Source organism: Gavia stellata, chromosome 16 (assembly GCF_030936135.1).
Source record: "Gavia stellata isolate bGavSte3 chromosome 16, bGavSte3.hap2, whole genome shotgun sequence".
NCBI lineage: Eukaryota > Metazoa > Chordata > Aves > Gaviiformes > Gaviidae > Gavia > Gavia stellata.
Window position 1 is genome coordinate 19938734 of NC_082609.1, and position 21510 is coordinate 19960243.

At 47.8% G+C, this 21510-nt stretch overlaps 1 protein-coding gene across 1 annotated transcript; it reads right to left on the reverse strand.

The window, feature by feature from the left end:
- Nucleotides 1-4735: 4735 nt before the first annotated feature.
- Nucleotides 4736-19860, reverse strand: DNAJC18 (DnaJ heat shock protein family (Hsp40) member C18). Its single transcript, XM_059825278.1, has 7 exons — nt 19818-19860; nt 19477-19622; nt 18094-18279; nt 14866-14978; nt 13375-13484; nt 11160-11332; nt 4736-6998 (listed from the first exon to the last, which is right to left on the reverse strand). The coding sequence occupies exons 1-7, from the start codon at nt 19853-19855 to the stop codon at nt 6874-6876; spliced, it is 891 nt and encodes a 296-aa protein (XP_059681261.1). The 5' UTR covers nt 19856-19860; the 3' UTR covers nt 4736-6873.
- Nucleotides 19861-21510: the final 1650 nt, after the last annotated feature.

The window sequence follows — 21510 nt, forward strand, 5'->3', positions numbered from 1 at the left end:
CATGGCAGGGACGACCCCAGGGAGTGCCAGCCGGTGCCACGGGACCCTCCTTGGTGCTGGGGACGCTCCACCGGGGACGCCGGCTCGACCTTCTGGCTCCCTCGCCGTCACGGCGGCTGGACCCAGCAGCGGGATGGAGCAGCCCCTCGATCACATGGACATCAGCGAGCGCCAGCCCGGGGGAGGCGATGCCAAGCGCATTGCAGGGATGCCACCGCCGCCCCCAGCCTTAGGGGGCTGCCGGGGGGCTGCCAGCACCATCCCCTGCCCCCTCACCCTGCGCTGCTGCTCCCCAAACCGCAGCAGAGGTGCAAGGGCATCCCCACGCCCCATGGGGGTACCCAGGCCGTGCCCCCCAGCGCAGCGGGATAGGCTGCCCCAGGGGCTGGGGGACCCACAGACCCCTCCAGGGACGTTCCATCCCTGGTGCAGAGGGCACGGCTGGGCCCTGGGCTGCCACTCCGTCCCCACCATCGCACCTTTCCCAGCGCCTCTGCCCGCCTCGCTGCAGGGACGGCACGTCCCCACCCTGGGGGCTTCCCCAAAACTCACCCTACCCCAAGCAGCAGCTCCCCCAAAACGAAATCGCAAGTGGCCAAGAGCAAACTCAAAGCTTGAAATCAAACCGGGCACCGAGCATCTCTGGGACTCACAAGAGCCGAAGGACGGACGGCTACTATTTGCCTTTTTCAGGGGGACACCAAGCAAGCGGCCGGGGCACCCAGCATGGCACGAGGGTCTCTGCAGCTTGCCGGCCCCGACTGCCGCCGGCAGAGCTTAGCCCCGGCTTTCGGGGGTTTTTTGCAGCGAAGCAGCGGTAGCAGGTGCTCCCTGGTGCTGCCAGCCCCGGAGCAACCCGATGCCCAAGTCGTCTGGGTTCATGCAGGGACTAAATTTAAACCTTGGCAAGGAAAAGGAGGAGAGCAAAGCTTCCCTGATAGCTGGCCTGGCGCTTAACCCTTCGCTGCTGAGCAGGGCTGTGCTCGCAGGTGGCATTTGTGGCCACGGAGAGCGGAGGAGACCTGCCGCGGGCAGCACTCGCTGGCGCGGTGGCCTTGTGCAAGACAGCAAGGAGGGGATTTCAAACCCCCCAATCCCTCCAGCCCGGTTTTGCAGGGAGCTGGTGGGATGCAGCTGTCAGCGGAGGAGCTCCCCGTGCTGCCTGGGTGGCTTGCGGCACCCTTGGGCTGCTGCTTGGGTGCTGCAACCACCCTACGGTCCCCATGCGAAGGGGGTCCAGCTCTGAGCCTGGGGCTGGCGGAGGCGTCGCGGAGCCCCCCGGGCCCGTCTCCCCGCAGCGTGGGCTCGCGGCACGGCAGCCCAGCGGGCGCCTGCTGAGTCACTGCTGGCTCCCGCCCCAGCACAGCGCAGCCGGGAGCACCCCGGGGACCGGCACGCAGCCCCCCACCTGCTGCTGGATTTGCAGTACCGGGGGGGGACGTACAGACTCCCACCGGGGTGGGGGATGCAGTTCCCCTCGGGCTGAGCTGGGTCCTCAGTCCCCGGCCAGTCCAGGGCCCAGAGAGATGCTGTTTTATTCCCTCTCCTCTACCACGGGTCGTGCGCGGTGTCCCAGAGCCACTGGGAGTTGGTGGGACAGGGAGGTTGGTCCAGCCGGGGGTCACCGGTGTTCTGCTGAGCCCCCCCCGGGATGCCGAGCCGATGCCTTCCGTGCATCCGGGGTACCACTGCTGGGGGCGAGGAGGAAGGGCAGAGAAGGCACAAGGGGAACACGGGCTGCGGGAGCTGGTGAAGCTCTGGATAAGGTAAAATAATCAGCCCAGCAGGAGGATCACTGCCGCTCTCCCTGGGCATGAAGGGAAAGGTCCTTGGGCTGCTGCCTACAGGTCCTGCTGACCCGGCAGCGGGTGCAAGGCAGATTTAGGGCAATGACTTTTATAACCGCTTTAAACCTTTCCTCTGCCTCCCTTCCAGCAGTCGCGCCAGGCACAGTTCTTGTTGCTGTTGCATCTTTCCCTCCGACACCCGGGTCCTGCCAAAACCGAAACGGTCAGAGTGTCAACAGCTGTAACAAGCGGCACGGCAATACCGGAGCCTGCGAGGGCGGCTGGAAAGTACCACCGTGCACCCAGCCATTCATCCGCTTCCCCGGCACCCGCTCTCGGCGCTGCGGGAGACGGAATGGCCCCGTACACCCCCTGCTTTATCGGGCCAGGTGCATGGAAAAGCGTGGCCGGGTTGCGGCAAGCACTGCCGGCTTGGCGGGTTTCTTCCAACATCCCCAGGGCTGCCACGAACAGCCTGTCTGGGTGTGGTGTGGAAGCACGGAGGGAACCGGCTGAGCAGTCCCGTCTCACCGCCCCGGCTGCGGCCTGAGGCTGCCGGGCAAGACCCCCGCTCCACGCCTGCCTCTCCTCCTCCCGGCCCTTGGGTGCATCCCCCCTCCTCGGTGCGGCTCGGGATTTCTACACAGGAAAGAGAGAGGAGGGCACGGTGGAGATCCTCGGGGTCCACCTACCAACTGAAATACAACTGTTTTAGGTTAAGAGGCCGTAGACCCGTCTTCCAGCACCTGAAGCAGTTTGGGGGGGTGTGAGGGAGCAGCCTCTTAGGCACAAGCACGTTACAGAACAACGGGCGGACCCAGGGTGAGCCAGGCGTGCTAATTAAATACTGAATACTTTTATGTTTAAGCCAGCGTGATACTGCCTGTAGACTTACTATCGCGTTTGCTTATTAACTTGGGTTTTGTGCCAGCTCTGTGCGTGCTCGCCTCTTAACGCTGGCAAGCCTGAAAGGGAGGCAGCAAGGAGGAAGACGACGGCTGCTAGTGGCTGCTGAAAGCAGGACATGCCTCTCCCACGCTGGAGCTAATTTTCGCAACTCCAGAGGAGCAGGAAACGCTGGCCCAGCTTGGCAGAGGATTTCAAAGCCGCCTCTGGGTTTCGGAAGGGAACTGGGCATCCGAACCGCGCCGGCAGCGCCGACAAATCTCAAGCGCTTTGGCACTGGAGGCAGGTACAAACAGCTCGGCCGGCCCAAGCCTGCAAAGGGATCCACCTCGGGCTCTGTGCAAGGGCTTCGTGCTGCCGCCTCCTTCCCCGCGGCACCGGCCGTGGCGCGGGGACTGACGCCCGGGCGGCTGCACGCTACAGGCGACCTCGAAGCTCCCGTCTGCCGAGACGGCGGTTTCAGGCACCGGCTCCCGGAGCGCGGGCCCGGGCTCGGCACACGGCGGAGCAGGGGGGATGCTGCCCATGACACAGGCGTTATTTCGGGGCTGCGACCCCCGAATACGGCTCTGCCCTGCGGGGCCGGGGCCCTGCGCCACGTGTGCCGCGCCCTGCGCACGGGGGCGTGGCCTGAGCAAGCCCCGCCCTCCAATGAGAGGGCGTGGCCTGCGCAGGCCCAGCCCTCCAAGGGAGGGCGTGACTCCAGGCCCCTCCCTCCTCCGAGGCCCCGCCCCCAGAGCAGCAGGCCCTGGGCGGGGGCACCCCGTCGTCAGGGAGGGGAGGCAGCCGCCCCCCACCCCCCGCCGAATCCAGCCCCGGTGCTCGGCTCCCGGCTCCGGTCCTCGGCTCCCGGCCCCGGCGCTCGCTGGGGGCCGCCTGTACCTCGGGGGAGGCGCCGCGGTTGGCGGCAGCCCGAGGCCGCAGCACCCGCCGCCATCTTCCGCACCCCCGCGGCAAATGGCGGCCGCCGTCAATGCGCCTTCCCCGTCTCCTAGCAACGCGTCCCCCCCCCCTTTCCCCGCCCTTAAAGGGGCCGCGGCCCGCAGTCCCCCAGCGCCCCGTCCCCCCGAGGCAGCGGCAGGGCCACGGCTGCGGAGCCCGGGGGAAGGGCTCAGCCTCCACCGAGGTCCCCGGGGAACAGCCGCGGCTCTGGCGGGCGAGCCCCCGCCTGGGAACGGCGGTGGGTTCCTCGCCCATCCCCGCGGATGCTGCCGCGGCCATTTCGCATGGAACGAGCTCGCGGATGGCACAGTTACCTCTTGTCTCAGTCAGGCGTTTGGCACGGTACAGACAGGCTCAGTCAAGTCTTTCATTAAAAAAAATACATACATATATATATATATATACACAAACACCCATTTGCAAGTCCCCCCAAGAAATGAGAGCACCCCACCCAGCACCCGGGGACGGCGGCAGCGCTGGGTGCCGGCTCCGAGGGAACCACGTCTGCTCAGGGAACGCCGCCTTCTCCCTTTAGAGACCCAAGAAATAATTAGAAGTCAATCGCATTTTGGCAAGGAACCTTTGGTTGATGACAGCAACGCATTTCAACGACGGCGGGCACGAGATAACGATTTTCCTTGGGTTTTTTCCCCCTTTCTTGAGTAGGACGTCAGCGCTTGACAAAAAGAACTACTCCTGTTTATCACCGAAGACATTTTGGAGCCAAACGCTCACAGCACCGGCGCACAGTCAGGCACCCGTAACACCCTCGGCTGCGATTATGAACGAAGAACATCTTATGTCTCTTTGAGATAGTTTTACCTTTCGGTCTCATCTTCCGCTTCACCCCGACCTCTTTCCTCGTCACAGAGAAGGCTCTTAAAACCACTGTGCTGCTCACAGGAGGTCTCCCACCTCCATGAAGCACTTTGAGATCTTTGGATGGAAGGTGCGATCTATTTTAAGCGTAAAATGCTACGTATGAATTCAAGCTCCGTAGAGATGGCAGGTCCAGTAAAGTCGTGTTTGGTCTCCCCACCTATATCACCTTACAGCCATGGGAGTCAAACGGGAATAACAGGGAAGACACCAAACCTGGAGCAAAGTCCAACCACTTTAATATATTTCAAATATATTCTACAAACCATTTAATATATAAAAAGCAACATTAAAAGAATTTTGCTTTTTATACACACTCATTATGCGCTCAAAACTGGGAAATACCAGAATTAAGGCCACCTGTCCTACTGCCAGCCACATTACCAATATAGAATAAGCAAATCAAACCTTTTTGCCCTTAGACTCTCACACTAAAGATACTTCACAACAACCCCCTCTCAATGCCTTTTTTACTGGCGCTCCTCCCGCCCCGAGCGGCTGACAAACTCTGCTCAACTTCCCCAAGCGCTCCTATAAAGTTGCCCAACGGGGAAAAAACGTTAACGTGAAAATGCTATTTTAAGGAGCCACTATGTAGTTCTTTAATTTTTTTTAAGCGCCCCACCATTTCATAGCAGCAGCATTGCCGTAGTTGCAATGGTCTCATCATACGCGTGATGTGTACGTCTCATCTGCAGAAGCACCAAGTCTCAAAACCCAAAACAAACACCCCGCCTTTGGTGCAGACCAGTGGAAAAGCTTCTCTTCCCGCAGCTCCCATTTCGTTTGCTGCTCAACCTCGCGCCGCCGTGACAGACAGGACAGGGACACATTCTGGTACCTGCAGGCGCAGTCCCCCGCTCCCAGTACAGCCGCCTTGTGCATCATGCCAGCGGGACACCCTCGGTGCAGGGGCAGGCTGCACCGTAACACCCAGGCACGTGGAGACTTGGAGGTTTAAAGGCAGTTTTAATTCTGGCATTTCTCAAAATTTTGAGCACTTTTGCTTTCCTAGGTTTAAGCCGAGGCCATCAGTGGCGTCCTGCGCTACTCGTAGCGAGTTTTAGGAACGGGGGCAACAACGGAGAGTTGTTAATTTTAATAGACACGTACCTCCACGTCAGAGAGGCGAGCATTGCCTCTGCTGCGGCTACGCCAAGTCCCCACATGAGGAAGTGGGGGCAGAAGCCTGCACCTCCAGCGCCTGTACCGCTTGGAGATGTCCTGTGTAAGAACAGTTCATGCCACGTGTGGTACACACCCGCGACACCCCACCACAGAAACCGGCTCAGGAGGTTAAAGATGCTCGATTGGAGCAACGATGCTCTGTTCCCTGCTGCTGATGAGTATAACCCATCCTCAATCTGCCTTTAAATGCCTGGTTTCGTAAAGGAGGATCAAGAAAAAACAGGACACTACTACACGGATCTTTTTCTTTGCAATACTAATCTCTACAGTGAAACATTCATAACTGCTCAACAGAGTAAAAATATGCTACATCAAAACTGTACCAGAAAAAGCAGGACCCCTGTAACAGCTGGAGAAGAGTTTGCAGATAAAAATCAGAATTAAACAGCCTGCTTAAAAATATGCCACTGAAAACATATGAGGAAATAAATACGGTTGTCCTTTCTCTACAGTCTGGCAGACACTGGAATTGCTGCAATTCACAGACTCTCATCTTCTTGTTGGATGCTGCCGCTGGCCTCTCAGCGTGTTGTCTCACCGAGGAACAGAACCGGCACGGCCCTCCTGTCAGGCAAGCACAGGGTTACGTCCCTTTGACAGCAGGGAGAGCCGGGAGCCTGCTCACGGGCTCACCTGAGGCAGGTACTTGACTCTTCTGAATGAAGCATTTCGTACTACACTCGGACACCAGGAAACACGCCGCTGTCCGTCTAAATTCTCCTTACAAACCACTGCAGAAGCCAGGACATCCGCTTGGTATCAGCAGGAGAAGGCTAGCCTGTTTGATACTGGGAACTACGCTGTTCCTATCATCGAGTGAATTGCAGGTCCATGTAAAATACAGAAAGCGAAGACATTTCTCTGCTCTCCTGGGAAGTATATACCGTTTGGATGGCAGACAAACTACCGATGAAGACAGGTTCCAAACTAATAGCGTCTCCCAGGGAATTCATTTACAAAGTGCTACTGGTCCTTGGAACCAAATATAGTGTACAGTACATCACAGCAAACACCTGCTTTACAGCTTGTGTTGGCCCATCTCTGCACTATATGCAGAAGGAATTGAATGTTCAGACTCTTTACAACAGACTCCTTCCCTTTTTATACAAAGGAAAATAAAAACGTAAGTTAAAACAGCAATAAATAAAACTACAGAAAGTGTGTGTCCTGGTCAGCCCCCTTTGTGCATTCCAATCAGACTGGAGAGCTTCTCACAGTGCTCAAGTTTCAGTGATTCTGCTTTCTGTTTTAAGCGCTCATCTCTGTATAGCTTGGCCAAATTTGACAAATCAGACTCTGAAAGATGAAAAAAATATATATTAGGATGAAGTTGTGAGCCTGCTTTACAGAACTGTTTGTCAGTGCTTTGTTATCCTTGTGGCATGGTGTTTTTTTTTTTTTAATTTACCTTGTTTCAGTGAAACTGGGCATGTTAACAACTTTCTTGAAAGAGAGGCCATCAGGTTTAACCAGGCTAGCTACTTAAGAAAAAAGCATTTTCATAATTGCTTGAAAACTCAAACAGTTATAATAACCCTCTCTACCAGTGAACTAGTAGGACAATAACCAAACCAAAAAATAAGACTGATTATTACTGTCTACAAAGAAAACACAAACTATAAAAATACAGCTTAGAAGTCACATAAGATTTAAAATTATGTTAACAATCTAAAAAAGAGGTGATTGCTTTAAAATATATGTATATATTTAAACTGTGCATAAAAAGGGGCTAGTAGGATACCATTTGGTCTGCCGCACAGCTATTTACATTTTAATAGCTCTCACCTCCTCGTGCATTGATCCTTACTGAGGTGTCACCAGGGACAGACTGGCGAGGGGGGTAATTCCGCATCTATCGGTGATATTTAAGCGACAAGCCAGAAGGACAGAGCCTTATGACTACTTTTCCTATCGCTGCCTTGGGGCTGTGTCAGCCGCCTGCAGCCTCACACGTGAAGCAGGAACTACAAGACGCACACCCCTGCCCACATAACTGAGAAACGCAAGTCCTTTGGCAGATCCAGTCTGCAAGGGCCCGGAGTACCCATCCAAATACATACTTTAAGGTATAGATAATTGGGTTTTTTTGATGTTGCACTTCTCAGAATTCAAACTCTGTCTGGCAAGAGGTTTGCCCAGAAGGCATTACAAATTATTTTTCTTTTTTTTTTTTGGTATTGATTACAGGAAGGTGTACAGCTAGCTGAGGGACTTGTCTGAAAGGCCTGTGTGTCCTTTTATTAACAATACAATCTCGAACGTACTTTGCATATTTTTTTCCCCTTCTTCTCAAAACTGAAATATTCCCATTGTTTAAATTATTCCCTCCCAGTAATTCAGAGAAGTTTCTTTTGCTGATTAGCTAAGGAAGTCTTAATATAGCTTTCTCCCTGAAGAATAATTTAGATCCAGGATTAGATGCACCTAAGAGAACAGCAGTAATTTGTTTCTGACAAGGTCAAAATTTCCCTAAGCACAGGCTACCTGATGGCACTCAATTTTTCAAAGAGCTTTTATACACCTTACAGTCCCTCATTTTACAAAATCATTCAGAGTGGAAAGAACTTCAATAGGTCCTTTCATACCTTAGGTCTTCTGTCCCACTGAAATTTAAAGCCATTTAACCCTCCACCTATTTACTGAAAAGCTTTACAAACTGACAGGCATGAACACTGTATTTTAGATCGGGAATCAATTTTCAGGTTTTATGTCTAAAATGCCACTGAAGTAGTGCTGGGCACATAGCCTCGACAAGCCTTCAGCAAAACTAGACTCGGCTAATTGTCTCCGAGTCCAGAGTCCCTGGAGTTCCGCAGCGAAGAATCTTAGTTTACACTTATCCAATTGGGCAAAATTATTCACTGTAAATGTTTGTGCTTTTGACAGCATTCATTCTGTCATGTTGGTTTCTTATGTTTTTCAATCTTTTACAGAGAGTTGTTCGTGCTTTTTAAGGAACTTCTAAAATACCTAATTCCAACTACGTATCCTTCTTCTCTCTGTTTTCAGTTGCCTCTCTGTAATTTTCTACAACTCAGAGCTCTTTGCAGTCTTACTTTACAATTGTGCCATCCCAGCTGAATGATCTCCTGCAAAAACCTGGGACGTGCTTTTTGTACTTAACAGTATCAAAGATGTCAGAAGACCAAAAACCACAGCATATGCAACTTTTACACACTATTCTGCTGTGAAGGGAGGAACGCCGTCTACTGCAGCAGTATAAAAGTGACTGGCTGAACACGATACCGATATATCACTTTTGAAGTTTTCATGAAGGTAGTTGGACACCAGGTAACACTTTTCAAGTCATAAAATCAAGGACTTTAAAAATCAATCTGTTCCTATATAACTACGTCCATTTTGCTCAGGCTAAAGAGAAATGCACCCTCAGTAAACAAAACAAACATACTATTAATAGACATTTAACTGACCAAAAAAAAAAAGTTGACCACATGAAGTTAAACAAGAATTAACGGACCAAAGTTACAAAGCAACAGCTGACTAAGAACTGTCTCAACATCTCCAGACAACTTTTCCCCAGCACTCCATCTTGTACTCACAGTTTATTTTTACAAACTTGGCTGTACTAATGTTAGCACAGTCTCAGCTGCGCTCATTACCTGCTCGCTGGCCTAGATGGTAATCATTCTGAAAATGTTTGGTGGTTTTGTTTTTTTTTTTAATTACAGTGGTCTCCTCAGGCTACTGCTAATTGTGGACGTTGTAAATGTATTTGCAGATGTGTGACTAATAAAGTCACTAAGTGTAAAAAGCTCCAGAGGAGCACTGTTTTGCAGGCATTACTTGGCATTTGATGCTGGATCATCTCCCCCTCTCTGATTACCAGTCTTTTCAAACTTGCAAACCCCATTGCCCATTTTGGGGCGCAGCACTCCTTAGCTCAAGGTCTACGTGAAAGAGACAATATGGCAAATTTCAGTTGCACAAGGTCAATTAAAAGGTTTTTTTGGTAAGAAATAAATTCTATCCCAATAGCAAGCCTACGCATGAAGCCTACAGTTACGGTTATTAACAGCCACATTATACCTAGAGGCTGCTACCGCCAGCCACAGATGCTCAGAAATCACAAGTCAAGCACACCAAAACCCAAGGGATTGTTTGGGATTTTTATCGTCTTGTATTATGGGTTCTTTTCTTTACTAACTGCAGAGCCTACATCTGTATATTTCTCTTTAAAAGGAAAATGAGTAACTTTTATGTAAAATAAACCAAAACAGTCTCTGGATGAAAACAAAACAACTCTTCCCATCAAAAACCTGTAAATAGTTTGGAGTCAGCAACACTATTGTTACCTCTAGCACAGGATTAAACAAGTCTTGTTTAGACTAAGTGTATGCTTCCATGATGATGCAATTGGTAAAGAAACTGTAAACAAGTGCCAAGTCACTTTTCAGTAGTGTGCTAAGACTGTTTTACACGGAGCAATTCAGAAAGCCCTACTAGTGTGTGGAAGCAGCTTGCCTGCTACTATTAAACATTTACACAGAAACAACTTCTTCCAGTTTGCTTTATGCACAGCAGTAGTTTGTGTTTACTCATTTGAAGGTGGCAAGTTCTTCAGCTGAAACAAATCAGTCACAACATCCCAACTTCAGCTAGCCCTTGTGATTTGATTTCTGTTATTTTGTACAGTTATAAAAGAAGTAGGCATTGCCTCTATTTTAAATGAACTAGAAGCGTAGTAATTAACAAATAATACAATATGGGGTTAAAATACATGTCTTTACATGTGCCACTGATCGACTTAGGACTGACGTGAGAATAATGATTTTCAATGCTTGCATTTTTGTGTTCTCCCTTTCTGCATTCAATTCTCGTTTTTAAAAGACAATCTTGACTATGGTGAAAAACATCACCTCAAACTCATCTAAAGATAGAAAATGCAAATAAGTGCACAAAACAAGCACAGAAGCACGCTCTTTGAAAACTGATACCAGTAACACTGCAAGATTACCAAAAGCACCTGAATAAGTTACAGGCTCTCCTTCTGATGAAGTTTTGAAATTAGATAATCTTCTCGTGGAGCCAGTTGAAGCAAAAATGATTCTGTTCCAGCAAAGGAAACATGGAATAGGTGATGTCTCAAGATCTTTTCTAGCCCTAGCAATCTGTCAGACCTAGATAAATGTGGTGGATTACACATTTAAAACATCATCACTAAGAGTTAGTCAAGCATAAAAACTCAGTGGAAAAAAATGCCTCAAATGGTGAAATCTACTTTCCACTTGTCTCTCAGAATCACCTAAAATTAATTTTGACAGACCACCAAGAATAGCAAATTCAGAGTTAAGAGCAGATGTGAGAAATACCAGTGCAAGGTTTGACATGTTGTAAGCATCGGAAAATGAGGCTAAAAACGGCAGTGCTTTGTGAAGCATAGCCATCATACAACTACTGATGGGCTGTAGGCACACGCTTGTAACAAAAATAACTTACTTTGCTGTTTCTCCTTCCAGCAGCTGGTCTGAATATAGTCTATGTAATCTTTTTCAACGGTTTTCTCTAGCTCTTGAAGTTCTGCTCCTTGATAATTCTTTTCAAAGTTTTTATCAACATAGTAAGGCACCTGCAAGTTCTCTGTTTCTCTACCAATAACATGGCCTATGGACCTGTGAAAACATCATGGAGAAAACAGATTTTTTAGCAGTTCAAATATAAAGAAGTCAGGAGATGTTTCTCCATATTAGCATTTCCAGAGGACAGTATTTACAACTTCTTCACAGTTACTTTCTGCAGGACTATAGCTCCCTCAACCATCCAATAAGGAAATTACAAGTCTCAGGCACAGCAAGCTGTGCACTACAAACAGAATTCACCCCCTTCGCTAAAAACCGCAGGAAAATATCTAATATTTGGAGATATCTACAAAGAACTGACTTAGAGCTGACACTGTTCCTCCCAAACACTGTGTTTGTTCTCAACAGCTCAGTCACGACACTTCCAAAACAGAAGAGCAAATTTTATCTGTGACCGGAAGCTCCACATACTTTCTTCTGTTTGCTGGTAATTTCTGGCAAGCTAGGTCCAGAAATCCATGGGAATTGATGACAAATATAGAGATTATAGGAAAGGCATATGGCCCTAGTATTGCTTAGGGCATAACGCAATTGGATCTGGATTTTCCCGGTTTCTGGATCCTTTAGTAGAAGTAAGAATTTGCAGGGGAGATTCTAGTTACACTTCCCTTCAGGGTTTTATAACCATCAGTAAGCGAAGCGGACCGTGGAATACCCCGAAGAATATCCTGTAGGTAGAATTAGCCACTCTGACACAGCCACTGGATGAAAAGATACTCGTATACTGAATTTCCTTATTTGAGCAAAGATACTCAGGCGTTTTTTCAAATCACTGCCCAGAGAAAGAGGCAGGCAGCCAAAACACAAGTAGGTTACACTCTACTTAATGGAATCCAGGTTGCCCCTTCTATTTCCTGGACTCCTCTTTTCCTTCTCTCTTGCTGTGTCTCAGAGGTGTACGCTCTCTTTAGATAAACAATTTCTTTTAGTTTTTAGGCTGTTAGTTTTTTTAGGGATACGATTTAGAGAAAGAGCGTAACTGTGTACCAGGCTCAGACCTGACTATCTCAAATCAACAGGAGAAGGGGAGGTAGCGAAGAAAAGCAGGAGAGATTAGCTGCTCTGGGGGCAGTGTGGGAGGTTTCACGTGGGACTGGCAGATAGCAAAAACACTCTCTGGAAAAAAAAAAACCACCCAAAACCCAACCACCCTCTTGTTCTTGTGCTTGGTCTACACATTGACATCTTGTGGTAAAAAATGATAAAGGGTGTTGAGCTACTATGACAGTGGAGAAGATACAGGCCTCACCCTAAGTAGTTTTGCTCCTAGAAGGGTGCAAGGGGAGTGTTTGGAGCACTCTGCTACTGCTGTGTGCAGCAGGTTCTCCAAAACCTGCTGACTCCCACACCTATCTCCGTAAAAGCCAGTGAAGGTAACTGAACCGGTCAGCTCTTTTCCACTGGAGAGCTTCCCTCCTCCCAGCACAGGATGCTGAGAGGAACAAGTGGGTGCTCCTCCGCCCCACAAACTCAGATTACGCCTGGTGGCGTTCCTTCTGCTTCCAGAGCTGACCAGTTCAGTTTGCCCTCTGCAAGCCCAGGGTCCTGCTTCTTTACAAACGTTAAACCAGGGCATTTCAAGGCTTTAATGATTTGTGGAGCTTGACAATTCTTCCAGTGGAATTCAGGCTCCAGAGCAGATTGGGATTTATACTGCAAACAGCAAGCTTCATTTCTTAATTGCTTTACATCCGAACCTCAGTGGTGGTCACACAGATCCCTGGGGGCTGGGCAGACCAGAGGCTGATCAGCACTGTAGCTGAGCTACACCCACATTCCTGCTACTGTATCACCGTGGAAAAACATTTCACACCAGTTGAGAAAGCTTTCTGGCTCAGAGCCTCTGTTTGCTCAGCATACAGCACAAAAAAGCACACCACAGTTAACTTCATAGCGATAATGCTTAGGAGAACTCGTCAATAGAGACTGTTGGTATTTCCTTCTTTACAAATTGATAACATGTTCTAGAAAGAGCAGAACAGAACACTAACATGCATTTTGCTATCAAGTCCAACTTCTGTCTACCTCCTTATCGCAAACACGGAAGACCCGAAAAATGTTTTTAAATGACTTACGATTTGTAGAATAGGCTGTAGGGTGGATTTGTGGCCATAAGCTGAGTTATAACTGACACTATTATTATTATGAAAACCGGCATCAACTGAATAAACGCAGAATATGAATTCTGAAAAGAACAACAACAATTAGTAGTCAAGAAAAGATACAGATGGAAAAGGATGCATCTGTTCACAGAAACCAGGCTATCTATCCTAGATCAACAATGTATTAAATGTAAACTGAAAACAAAAAAAAAAAGAGGAAGCACTTCCGAATTTTGAGAGTGATGACATTTTAACTTCAAAATAACCTTTATTAATAATCTCAGAAAACTCTTTAAAGCCATTTTCTTTCAATTATATTTTCATGATATTTCTTTCATCTACAGCTTCCTCCATGAGGTGATAGATGCCCACAGCGCTGTCCTGTCAGTGACCAGCTGACAATCCAAACTGCAGGAACACACTGCAATTCCCATCTGTGCCTACGGCTTTCCGTGCATCTTCTGAAGTTTGCTTCATGCATTCTAAAAATCTCAATCTCTGTTCAAACACTGGATAAAATGGCTGAAAAGTAAAGGGTTAAGAGACCATATGCAGTGTAACTTGGGACAGGATGCAAGCACTTGGGGTTTTTTGTTTGGATGAATTTAGTAGAACAAGAGTGGGAAAAAAATATCAATGGACCAAAGAGTTCTGATAGCCACAGAGAAAACACAGACCTTTACTTCTGCTCTTCATTTGATTTTTAAACCGCCCTTCTAAAATGCCTTTTCTAATCAGGAGCAAAATATAGTATGCAGCTATTTACATTTTGCTCTCTGCCGTGGGATAGCAGCGAGAAAACCTGACGCAGTAGTAGGTGGGATTCATTTGCCCTAGCTTAGCTGTCTATAGGCTGTATCAGGTTTTTTTCAGAGCCTGACTATAAGAGACTCACAGGGAAAAATCCTCTTCCTTGGAGAACGATCTTGTTAGGTTAACAGATTGCCTCCAGAGGAAGATTTTTCCAAGGCAGGTGGCATGTGTGTACGTGCGTTAGCAACAAATGACACCTTGTGTCTCATCTGAAGGTTTCAGTTGGTAGAAAAGTATCACAGACCCATCCTGCCCCAGGGCTGGAAAAAGCCTGGGCAGCACCTGGGCAGAAACTGTGTGCTAATTTACGGAAGCATTAAACTAGCCATGAGGACAAGCCAGTACTTCCATATCCATTATCAGTCCACATTTGGACTAATTGTTGTTGGATTACCAAACCATTAGGGCTTGCAAAAAGCAAGCACCAGCAAAACACTCGGTGACAGAAACTCCAGGGCCTGTAATCCTGTCAATACAATGTATTTTTAAAGTAGCGATTAATAAAAGACCATCTAGTTACTTTTGAAAACATCCGTTTTGGCTGCAGCACTTGAGGATAAACACTGACTGTTTGTCCTGGCTTCAGATGTGTAAGTGGACCCCTCACCCTGGTGAAATATTTAAGCCCAAGAGATCCCTCCTCCTGGCTACCTGTGGCCTGTTTTCTTCCTCCTCTTGCTCCTGCGTCCATGCTCTTTCATTTCGGTGCCTCCGTGGATAATAGTGCGCATCTCTGGCTACATTTGAGAACATATGGATATTTCCTGTTGAAAGAAACCAAGGGAGAGTCATAATTTTCATCCAGCTGCTGGTACTCACCTGTATTTCTCAGAGATTCTAGTTGATTATCCAGGCTTATGCTACATGGCCTGAATTACAGTTGTGAGACTGGAGATTAAAAAGCGCAAACACAGCTCAGATTTAAATGTCAAAATACTACATCGTTCCAAAAAGTGCACTAGAGAAATTGTAAAGTTTGTCCTAAGTCCACCTTAATTTAAACCAAACTGCAGAAACATGCTATAATTTTTATTACTGTATCTGATCTTTTAATATTGTTTTTGTCAAATTCATTTGCAAGGCTGTAGCTTGTGTTGCACCCCCAGGCTCTAAGCAGGAAAATTAATTTCCTTCACCAGACTCAGGCCATGAATTATGGCTTCCCATAATTACTGAATATGGTCTTCTACACTCATTTCTACTTCCTCTTCCTTCAAACAATAGTTTCACTGAATGATTTTGTAATAAGGAAAGAGATTTAAAAAATAGCTTTTTGAGTAAAAAAAGAGTACAATTCAGGATTTCCTTTCTTGCACACTGAATGTAGTTGATTTATTTTTAAAAATTCTAAAATGAGGAAAGAATTGCATATGCTGTTTCGATTTGAAGCTTCAACTGATTTTATCACCATATGAATATCTTAATAATAGCTGTGCTGTCCTCTTTTGAAATTCAGAATGTCTTTGTAGTAGAGAATTGAAATTTATGGCCTTATCATGACAACAGAAATGCAAATCTATTTTTAAGCCCTGGGAAGGATGTCACATTATTTTACACTCTTGTACTGTCCTTTCTCTGAATTTCCCAAAGAATTCTGCAAGAAACCTGGGCATAAGAGACCTTTGCTATTGTGTCAAAACATCTGTTTCATTGCTTGTTCAAAGATTTTTCCAAGGGCCTAGGCATGTTTGCAGCCACAGCTCCAACAGAAAGCCAAACGCGGCTGCCTTGAATGAGAAAAGTCTCTTCCTTGAAAAAGAAAGTTTGTTTCTATCATTCAACGCGGCTCAGACAGTATTTTATCAAACTGTGAAAAAACAGAAGCAAGTGTGGGAAGAGAAGAATGGCTTTTGCAGGGTGCCTAGAAAAGAGTTTTCCCAAATCCTAAGTTTTTCAAAGAATTTCTGTCAGCAGTTTCTTTCCTTCCATGTGCATTTATTTTTTATGAGAAGAAAGTTCAACTTGTAGCCTCTACCCACAATAACTGCAACACTATGCCATGTGGAGAGTCTCCTTTTAGACTTACGACATTTAACATTTTAACTTTTAATATTTTTCCACTGAATTTCCAGGGAGGAAAAAAGCATGATAAAAACAAAGCCATAAACCTGCCTGCAAAAGCTATACAGATGGAGTTTACCCTAACACCAACGTTTCGTATTCCGATTTCCAGAAAGCCTGGTGATAGCTAGGCATCACAAAACAAAAAACAGCACAACACTGAAGCTTAGCACAAACTTCAGCTCACACACGCAAGTCCTACTCAACATTATGACAGTTTAAGAAACGTTCTCTTTATATCAACTATCTGGACACCCTCTTACTAGTAATTGTCTTGCTAAGTAGAAACTGTGTGGACTTTGCCTATTTGGAAAACTACTGAACTGATGATCTTCCATAATTTAAAACTCACTTTTCGATTAGGAAAATGTAGAGAAATTTAGACCCAAACAGTTTTTTGGTGAGAAAACTACTACTGACACCTGTTACTATGAAATTATCTTTTTATTTTCGTATTCTTTGCGACTTCATAAAAATTCCCCTTTACTTCTTCATACCTGTTAAACCTGCCATGCCCAGTACCCAAATTCCTCCCGCAGCTCCTCAATTTCTTGTCCTCAACTCCAAGCATCCCTGTCACCCGCAGCTATGTAGCAGTCATGTTCCACAAGGGCAAAGTTTCACTGGTGGCCCAGGCAAAAGGCACATGCAGGTGCAATTTCTTGCAATGTCAGAAATGGAAAACTTGCAAACTCAGTGTGGAGTTAGGCCATGCTGAGTTTGGCTCACTTTTAACATCTACTGATCAAATTTTGAAAACTATTTGAGGTCCCCTTAGCTGCAAGATACTCCCACACAGACTAAGGTTATGGGGAGCTTGTAAGTAATTACCTGTGTCTGTGGCTTCAGGCTGTAGTAACTGGTGTGTGTGTTGCTTTATACCACGCCTTGAAGGCGAGAAGGTTTACAAGAGTGCTAAAGCAATTTGTTAGATACTGCCAGGAAGACCCTTGAGCTCACCATACCTTTCAGATTTACTTTTAATGCAAACCTGTATTCCACTGATCTTGCTGTGTATTTCTATTTTTACTACAAATACAAAAACCAAGGCTGGACTGAGACCTGTATGGAGCTGCTACAGGTACAGATCTACTGTTCTGTTACTGGATACTGCATATCCAGTAACAGCCAGTCTTTCCTGGCAGGCATCACTTTCTAAGCTAAGAAGTTTTAATTTCTTTACAGTACGCAAGCTGCTGCAAGCCAAATGAACTCCTGTGTTTTCATAGTTATAGGGGCACTGAGACCCCAATGCCAGGAGCCAATGCCATGCTGTACTGGAAGGTGCTGTAAGGTGTCTCAGGTACACCACCATCAGCGAAGATACCTCTGCTTCCTTCCCATTCACACCTCGTTTTACCTCCCTACCTTACCTACCTACCATTGCTGGCTTCAGACAACGGAGGGAATAAAAGCAACAACAAAAAGAAGGGTCTTCAGTTATAGCTGGTATTAAAATGTTGCCTACCCAAGAATCAAACAGCCTAACCCCTTGCCAGACTAAAATGTTCTTACCCCTAACTAGTACTGTCAGAGAGAGGCTGCCCCACTAGCAGCTCTCTCTCCTAGGAGCACTCCTGGACAGCAAGGCTGGGCTTTTAGCTTTTCTGGGGAACGGAGCTGCTAAAATCTGAAGTTTATAAACTATGCATTAAGGGATCTTTTTCAGGCATAAAAAGCTAGGAAGGGAGAAAAGAGTAAATCCAAAAACGTTTTTGCTCTTTTCAACTCCCTGAGAAGTACCAAGAGAAGCTGAACTTCCTTTATGGTCTAGTGTCAGTTCATTGCATTTCAAAAACACTGCAGACAGATACTGACCTGTAGGAAAGTGCCCACCAAAAAACACATTGAATATTTCTTCTGGTGTAATGTCTGCTTCGAATTCTGTGTAGTAATTATAGTGCCTGGCCTGGCCAGTGCTGACACGCTCTTGGTCACTTCCGAATTCATCGTATCGTAATCGTTTTTCGGGGTTGCTCAGAACTGCAAAAGCATTGCCTATTGCTGGAGAGTGAATTAAAAGAAGTGTTACACAGGAATATCACGCAGTATTTCCAGATCTCAGACTTTTATACGCAGAGTAGCAAAAGAGCCCAAACAGGCACAGAAAATTTGTGCTTGACCAAAGATTTAATTACTTTTGAAAGAACTGCCTTTGTAAAAGAAATGTTACAACACTGGCATTACCTGTGATGGAACCTATTTCCTGCTATCACCGATACCAGGAGAAAGACAAAAGTGTTAAAGTATATGGAGAGAGTTGAAATAGCTGTAAAACCGAGGTGAGAGAGTCCCACTTCAGTCAAGAGATTGAGTGAGAATGTAACATTTTATCAGATCTAACTAAGCACTGATATAGAAGTGCACCTCCGTATACAACATACAGTTAATATAAAGTTAATAACTGCAGAGACTAATTAAAAGGCAGAACCATATTCCAAGTTTTTCTGTCAGCAGAGGTGCTTGTGAAGCTGTACAGCATATCTATTTCACACTTCACATCAAACCACCCAGAAGTATTTGTTTGGTTCATCTTCTTCCTCGACCTTTGACAGAACCCAGCTGTAAACAAGTTCATAGAGAAATACAACCCTAACACAAAAAAACAAAGAAAAGCCCTTCAAGAACTCCTTATTCTAATAGACTATGAATGAATATCTTACTTTCCTCACACTGCCTTACAGTGCTGTTGTAGACAGCTGCAACACAGCATGGAAAAGGCAAATATGTAAGAGTTCAGATGCTAACATTGTTGATGCAGGTTTAGACTGCAACATTACTGAAAAGTCCAGACACGGAATACTGGACTCGAATCTCATATGCTTGCAAATATATATATAGCTACATATAAAATTTTATTTACGACACAGAGCAGTTATTGATTACACAACAACACTCTCCTGCACGGCCCGTATGATTTCCAAGCATCATTCTGAACCTTTAGCAGTACCTAGGAATGAGATTTGGGATACGTTTCCCTTTGCTTCTAATGAAAATCTATATTTTGAAGGTTAAAAAGCAAATCTTCCCGAGTAGCTGTGGGATTTTGTGGAGATGGCGCATATCTGTCTGTAAAAACGACAAGCTATATGGGCCTGTAGGATGCCTTTACGTAAGGTGCAGAACTGTAAGCCTGAGGCAGTCTGTCCTGGTTTTCATCTTGCTTTACGACTTTCGAAACCGGGCCAGCCCCCACCTCACCTTTAAAAGCTTCCGTTGCTCCGGGAGCGCGGTTCTTGTCAGGGTGGAATTTCAGGGCCAGTTTGCGGTAGGCTTTCTTCAGGTCCTCCTCGCTGGCGTCCCTCTCCACCCCCAGAATTTCATAGTAGTTCCGACACCGCTTTATTCTAAAAGCGTACACAAGGTTATCTTCACCGGCCTACCCCCCAGCCCCGGCCCCAGACCCATCGCCTCCCGCCGCCTGTCACCGAGCCGCAGTTGCTCCCCCGAGCCGGCCCCCGCTGCTCCCTCAGGCGCTCCTCTCCCCCGGCCCCGGCCCCGGCCCCGGCCCCGGCCCCGCGGAGCCCCCGCACCGCACTCACCTCCGCACGCCGTCCAGCTGCTCCGCCGTGTAGGTCATGGCGGCCGCGGCGGGCCCCGGGGCAGCCCGCCCGCCCCCCGCGCCCCTCACAGCCCGCTGCCCCGGCCCGCCCGCGCCGCCATGTTGTGCGCGGAGGCGGGGGCCGCGCGGGGGCCTCTGGGTGCGGGAGTCCTCAGCCCACCCCCCACCGGCGGCGCGCGGACTACAGTACCCAGCGGGCACCGCGCGGGGGCGGGGCTTAAAGGCGCTGAGGGGACGGGCAGTGCGGACGTAGGGGGGGTGCCTTGTGACGCCGTTGTGAGGCTTGCTGACGTCATAGGCAGCTTCTTGAGGGGAGCGGGTGGCGGGAACGGCGAGGGGCCCTCGGAGCTGCAGCGGGTGACTCGTGGGGGCTGCGCCTCAGCCACTCGCCTCCCTACCGCAGCGTGTCCCAGGCCAAACGGGAGCGAGGTCAATGCTGTGCCCGGGACGATATAGCTTCGGGGAATGACATCGCCATGTTGGCGCTGAAGGCTCCTTCCTGGCAGCGCTGCTGCATTGGCAGGGCCATGGGAGATGGTCTTGAGCTGTTGCGTTGAGCCTGGAAGGAGCCCGGAGAAACGCCTGCTCCACGCCTTCGGACCAAGCTGTGGCTGGAAGCCCCTCCAGGCCCTGTCCTGCGACGCCTTCCAGCTGTGTTCGTGCATGGCTAATGCTGCTGCTTGTTTCCCCTCGGCCCGTGCACCGATTAAAGCTGTGGGAAGCGGAGTCACGGGGCGCTGTGGCAGCTGGTGGCGTGAGGGCGTTGGTGTCTTCCACCAGTGTGCTTTGACGGAGCACAGCGGCTTGGAGAAGGTCTCTCCTTTCACACGAGCAGCAGCAACTGGAAGTTGGGGGTCACATCCCTTCTGTTGTTTATTTTTTCTTCAGTCTTTCTTTTCAACAAGGTCAAAGTTGGAACTTTGCTTTTGGATGTGGATCAGTTTTAGAATGAGCAGGTTCAGGTTATTTGCTAAGACTCTCAAGAGTCTATGGGAAGGAGGAGCTCAAAGGAAGGAAAAATTAAGCACAGGACCATCTTTCAGAGCTGGTCTGGAGGGTGGATTAGTTAAAGCTTGACAATTACTGAAGTGTTTGATTATTACAGGTGCTTACCAGCTGCCTTTGCGGTGTCCTCCTGGGACTAAAAACCTACTTGTGAGGCTCCATGCACTAAATCACAGGTCTCTGGGATCTGGAGCTGTCTGGATCCACCGAGCTGGGAATCACCTGGGATCTGGTGCTTAAGCAAACTCACCAGTCTGGTGGAGGCTGGGTGACTGGAGTGATGTCATTTTGCTTTTCAAGAATTTTACCAGAATGGCTTCATTTCTTTAACAGCTTATCAAACTACCTGGTGTGTATGTTAAAGATAGGAAGCATGTTGGTTCTTAGCAGGAGCCGTGCAAACATGGCATTTATTTTGCTGAACGCTTCATTGCCAGCTGCAAAGCACAGCTACCTCTAGCACTGCACATTCCAGTAAACATCTCTTACCTGTCCTATAAAATTAAATGAAGCTACGTTATTATGTTTCATTGAACTGTGCAGGGGAATGTGTGCAGTGATAGTGGTTTTGAGTTCTTGGCTAAATCTTTTTTTTTTCCTTGACTTCACAGTTTACCTTCAGGGTTGATGGATGTTGATGCTCATGTTAGAAGAAGGCAGTATCTCGG